Source organism: Centroberyx affinis, unplaced genomic scaffold, assembly GCF_046629955.1.
Source record: "Centroberyx affinis isolate AG114_WGS23_722 - 3 ecotype Tasmania unplaced genomic scaffold, CSIRO-AGI_Caff_v1 ptg001131l_1, whole genome shotgun sequence".
Classification (NCBI taxonomy): Eukaryota; Metazoa; Chordata; class Actinopteri; order Beryciformes; family Berycidae; genus Centroberyx; species Centroberyx affinis.
This window is the reverse complement of record NW_027279670.1, coordinates 889001-895000: the sequence shown is the minus strand read 5'-3', so window position 1 is coordinate 895000 and position 6000 is coordinate 889001. Positions and strand designations below refer to the sequence as shown.

At 46.7% G+C, this 6000-nt stretch overlaps 1 protein-coding gene across 1 annotated transcript in view; it reads left to right on the top strand.

Annotated features, from left to right (window-relative positions):
• usp54b (ubiquitin specific peptidase 54b) overlaps positions 1-6000 on the top strand; it is a 33490-nt gene that overhangs the window by 16167 nt on the left and 11323 nt on the right. The window contains exons 7-11 of the mRNA XM_071523993.1: positions 635-781; positions 3095-3244; positions 3916-4105; positions 4321-4503; positions 5422-5641. Of these exons, the coding sequence (XP_071380094.1) occupies positions 635-781; positions 3095-3244; positions 3916-4105; positions 4321-4503; positions 5422-5641 (890 nt within the window). The remainder of the gene's footprint in view (positions 1-634; positions 782-3094; positions 3245-3915; positions 4106-4320; positions 4504-5421; positions 5642-6000) is intronic.

Below are 6000 nucleotides of genomic sequence, written 5' to 3'. Positions count from 1 at the left end.
TGTGTTGTGTTGGATTGTGTGCTGGCAAAGTGTCTGGTTGCCAGGGTGTTCTCAGGCTGTTTCCGTGCCCGCTCTGCCAGCCCTGTGTGCATGCGTGTGTGTGTGCATGTGTGTGCGGTTTTGTGTGTGTGTGTGTGCACCAGCTCTGCGGTGGGTCATGACTCAAAGGAAGGATTCAGAACACACGGTTCTGAACTCAACAGAAGGCCCAAGGGACAAATACAACTCAGCACACTGCTTCTTCCTCTGCCTTTCTCTCTCTCTGCCCTGCCCTCTCTCTCTCTCCCTCTCCTCCCTCTCCCCTCTCTCTCTCTCTCCTCTGTCTCTTTCAATCCTTTCATCATCTCCTCTTTTCTCCTGCCTTTTATCTCTGCCCCTCATTCTCCTGCCATTCGGTTTATGCGTGTGTGTGTGTATCGGCGTGCGTGCGCGCGTACATATTTGCGTGTGTGTGTGTGTGTGTGTGTTCAGCGCTGCCAAATAAAGGGATGGTTTTAGCGACGTGCACCAATGTCACACTGTGCCTCATAACACAGGATGAAAAAACCCGTTTGATCACGCTCTCCTTTTTTTTCCCCCTCCCTGCTCTGCCCCCTCTCCCTCTCTCCCTCCCCCCCCTCCCTCCCTCCATCAGAGTAACTGCGGGGAGGTGTTGCGTATCCGCCGGGTGCTGATGAACTCGCCGGAGATCGTGTCCATCGGCCTGGTGTGGGACTCTGACCACTCCGACCTGGCAGAGGATGTCATCCACAGCCTGGGGACCTGTCTGCGTCTGGGGGATGTAAGGGGCACGCGCACACACACACACACACACACACACACACACGCTCTTATACACACAAGCGAGCGCATGAGCATGCCCGCCCAAACACGCACTCCCAGACACAAACACAAATGCAGAAACACAGACACAGGTATATCATAAAATATATTTATATATTTATGATATACACTGTATATGTATTACAGAAGCACACATACTTACATACACATGCAGACAAACACACACACACACATAGGCAGACACAAGCTGTACACAAACACACACCCACACACACGTGGAGAGGCACACACAAAGGGCCCTATTTTCGTGTGTTTTTTAAGAAAAAAACACAAATCCACAATTCTCTCTGGATAATCGAAATGTAAACAGGATTATTATGGGGAGTTGTCAGTTTTAAACAGACTATTGCTTTACTGCATGTAAACATAGCCAATTATGACTAACTGAACGGAGCCACTTTAATAAGTAAAACAAACGACAGGCATCTAACAAAATATTGGAAACACATTTTACACGGAAAACATGGTGACCGCTGACCGGGCTTTCAATATCTCCAGAAATGTGAATTCATGGACATCATCTGCCCTTGGTGCCATATTTGGGCTGCTGTGAATTCACACCTTGTGACTCTGCACCTTCTGGACAAGAACATTGCAGAAGCTGGTCTGGACTCTCAGAATCTGGACTCTCCTCTCCATTATGAAACAGTCAGGAAGTGCACTGCTTTTAAAATGGATGAGAAGAGTTGATGTGATTGGCCATGACTGATGCCAATGTATGATCCAAACAACTAAGACACACACAAGAATGCATGTCCATACACACACACACACACACACACACGCATATACATGCATACCAAAAATCTAACACAAGCACACATGCTCAGAGACACACACTCTCAAAGGCACATACACACATACAAATACACAGATGCACAGACACGCACACATACACGCACAACACACATACGAATACACACATGCAGCACATCCTGATAACCCGCGCCAGTCCCCTCCCAACACACACACACACACACATACACACACACACACACACGCATAAGCTGTAGCCTAACACATGCATACACACGCACAAATACACACACACACAGACGCCAGCAAACACCCAGAAAACCACACATCAGACATACGTAAATAACACACACGTCACGTTCCATCCACAGACTCTGCTTCTGCTAGTGTCATTTAAAGCTTAGGCTACAATCCCCCTGTCACATGTCACAGATTTCACACCACACACACACACACACACACACATTCACGCATAGGACCCCTGATACGCCGTCACACGACTGACTAATGTTAATGCATTTTAATGCCTGCCACTGTAACCCGTCTCTAGCAGCGTTCTGAAATGATATCTATGAATAATGGATCAATGAATATGAATATGTTTTATATTGAATCATGTTTTCCTTCTATCTTCCATCTTCTTGGCCCGCTGTTCCGTCTCTCGTTTTCAGCCCGCTGTCGTTAGACGATGCTAGTCGTTAAACACGAGTCTGATTTCTGTTTTTGTGTTAGTCAGTCGCTCTCTCTCTCTCTCTCTCTCTTTCTCTGTCTCTCTCTCTTTCTCTCTCTCTCACCTTGTGTCCCCTATCTCCTTTCTCTCTCTTTCTCCTATTCTGCTTTGCTGTTACTCTCTTTCACTTTGTTACTCTATTACTTAGATTAGATTAGATTAGATTAGATTAGATTAGATTAGATTAGATTAGATTAGATTAGATTAGATTAGATTAGATTAGATTATCTTAGATTCGATTCGATTCGATTCGATTCGATTCGATTAGATTACACTAGACTTTAATGATCCCTATGGTCCATTGCTGCAGCAAGTAAAATAGGATACATCAAAATAAGAACAGGATATAAGTAAGAATATAGCAAAAGGAGGTTATATAAACATACTCAAACTGGCAACTCAGACACTCAGACATATTAAGTAGGAATGTGTTACTGAAAATGTGTGAAAAAGTATGGATTCCAGCACTCACAGGATGTGCGAAACAGCAGCGGTACTATCCGCAGCAGCAGAACTCGCTGAGACGTAAGATCAATGTGAGGAACATGAGAGTGTGAGAAAGGACAGTATGTGAAGGATTACATCATATATATACTGGGGTGTGCAAAAATGTGCTTGTATTCACATTAACTCTGCTGTCTCTTTCTCACTTTCCCTCACCCCCCCATACACCTCTCCCCTTCCTCTCCCTCTCGCTCTCTCTCTCTCGTCCTCACTGTCTCCTCCCCCCTCCCCTCCTCTCTCTCTCTCCCTCTCTCTCTCTAGTTGTTCTACCGTGTGACGGAGGAGAGGGCTCGCCAGGCGGAGCTCTACTTGGTGGGCATGGTGTGCTACTACGGCAAGCACTACTCCACCTTCTTCTTCCAGACCAAGATACGCAAGTGGATGTACTTCGACGACGCCCACGTCAAAGAGGTGAGACTCAGTTTGGACTCTGCATACTGTGGTTTAACACCGGGGGGAGGGGGGAGGTGTATGTGCGTTATACATCTTTTGCTACTCGTCCCTACGGGAGCAGGGACGTTAGGGGCTACGTGCTGCATGGTCCTTTTTTTGTAGCAGCAATAACTTGGGGTCGTTTATGGTTATGATCCCTGTGCATGGTAGGTTCTGATGCAGGCTGCAGCGCTACAACTGCTCTTACCTTGTAATACTGTGTGATTAAAGCATGAATTATGTTTTGGAATGCTTACAGCCAAAGTCAAGTTTCTTGCTGTGCAGAATAAATAGAGGGAACCGTGGCTTGCTTGCTGTATGAAAGTGTCATATAAATTGAACCTGAACTCTATATGTCCTTGATCATTCTGTCAGTCACTGCACACTGAGGATCATCTGAGATTATTATGCTGCTGAAGAAGTGGGATAATATGATATTGATAATGATATACAGCAGCACAGGGTGTTTGTTCTTCTGTTGACCTTCTACTTTTGGTGGAATATGTGTAATGTTATATCTTAAAAGGGATTGCTTTACTTACTGAATGTGTGTGTGCGGGTGTGTGTGTGTGTGCACGCGCGCGTGTGTGTGTATATGCGTTTGTGTCTGTGTGTGTTTGTGTGTGTGTTCCCCCCTGCTGCACCTCCAGATCGGCCCTAAGTGGAAGGACGTGGTGTCCCGCTGTATCAAGGGCCACTACCAGCCCCTGCTGCTGCTCTACGCTGACCCCCGCGGGACGCCGGTGGTATCGCAGGAGAGCCCCAACCCCTGCTCCGGCTCCAACCCGCAGCTGGATCTCCAGCACTGCAGCAAGGCCGGCTACGACAGCGAGGACTCCGGTACAGCAAAGATAACATACATCAGATAAGATCATAATCCAACTTCTGTTTTCATATGCTGCAAAGCCTGGACTTGTTGTCCTGCCTTTCACAGTAAACATATGGAGGTGCAGGATTAATCAGAGGTCACAGGTCAGCCTTCTTGATTCACTCTGCTTTGTTTCTCTCTTTGTCATCCCCCTCTGTCTCTCTCTCTCTCTCTCCTTCTCTCTCAGGCCGGGAGCCGTCCATCTCCAGCGACACTCGCACGGACTCGTCGACGGACAGCTCCAGCCACCGCGCCTCTCGCAGCCGCTCCCTCCACCAGTCCACGGGCAGCCACCTCTCCAGCGAATCGCAGACCACGGTGGTCTGTAACCACGACATCGGCAACCCCCCGCACGGCGCCGACGCCGGAGGTAATGCGGCACTCACGTCCCAGAATGGCAAAGACCTGATTTCTCTGACTTCTGACCAACAAGGCAATTCCTCTAGTCGGGATGGGACGATATGCTTATCTCACGATACGATTCGATACGCGATGTGGGATTCACAATTCGATACAAACACAAAGACTGACTGTGCAGAATTATGTTTATGTCTGAGCCTCAGATCTTTCTATCGATGGCACTGGCTTGCCAGAATGTAAACTATTTAAAAATGTCATTACAAAGTGCAAAAAATATCATTTGGATGGAGAGCTTGTGAAATTGTGATGGGCAAGCTGTTTGCGATATAGTGAATTTCGATATATCATTCCATCCCTATCCTTTAGGGATTGATATATTGATTTCAAATGAAACAAACAAACTGAACAATTTTCATTACATACTGTAAGTCATTTTGTAAAACATGAACTCAAATGTAAGTGCATCTGTATTTGAAAGACCTGATAAGGAGCAACCAAAGTTTGTCCACAGAAAACTTCTGTCATGACACCTTGACAGCTTCAAACAAGTTCAAATGTGCAAACACTTCCAATCATTGCCTTTAACTGTCGAGGGTTAATCCGTTATGACGTGAATGCAGCATAAGCAAGTGAACGTAGCTTTGTGCAGGGAGTTCAAAGCAAGTGCTACAGTACGGTACATGTTGCGGGTACAAGAAGTAGCAAATAAAGGTCAGTTTTCAAGTTTGAGTTGAAGTTAAGCTCCTGCCTCTCTTTCGTCGTCTGCCTTTGTTCTTGTGCTTCATTACTGCAGACTCTTCAGGTTGTGTGCCTCGTTAGTGGTTATTCTCATATTTACTTGCACTGCTGCTTACATAATTGCCCCCTGTGGGATAAATAAAATGTTATTGGATTTACTTTCTCCTCTCTCTCTCTCTCTCACGTTCAGAGTCAGCAGTGGAGGGTCCTCCCCGCCCTCCCTCTCCTCCTCTGCAGGAGTACAAGGAGACGGCCGTGTTCCTCCTCTCCTCCCGCCGGCCGCTCACCTCCTCCTCCTCGTCCTCTCGTCCCCTCTCCTCCTCCTCTTCCTCGGGGGTGGGGGGCTGCGAGGGAGGGACCGGGGGCCCCCACTGGGAGGATGAAAGCACCAGCAGCGAGAGCAAGTCCAGGTACGGGGGCTACGGCATAGAACTTAGAACCTAAATTCCCATTCAAACCATGCAAACGTCTGTTTTTTCTACGTCATGTTATTGATATCAACTTTTACATATTTGGCCATCTCTTTTATATATTTGGCCGTCTATGCAGTTAGCTATACCCTGCAAGTACCCAGATGACCTGTATGTATCTATAGTCAGCATTTTCCTGATGATATCTGTCTAGCAAGAGGCAAAAAAAAACATATTCATTTCACACAGCCACACAGCACATTTGCTGCTGCACTAGAGATGTCCTATTTAGTCTAACACACTTGTAGTTTATTGAGTTTAAGCCTATTATACCTAGGGACCAGGGGAATGTACTGTTT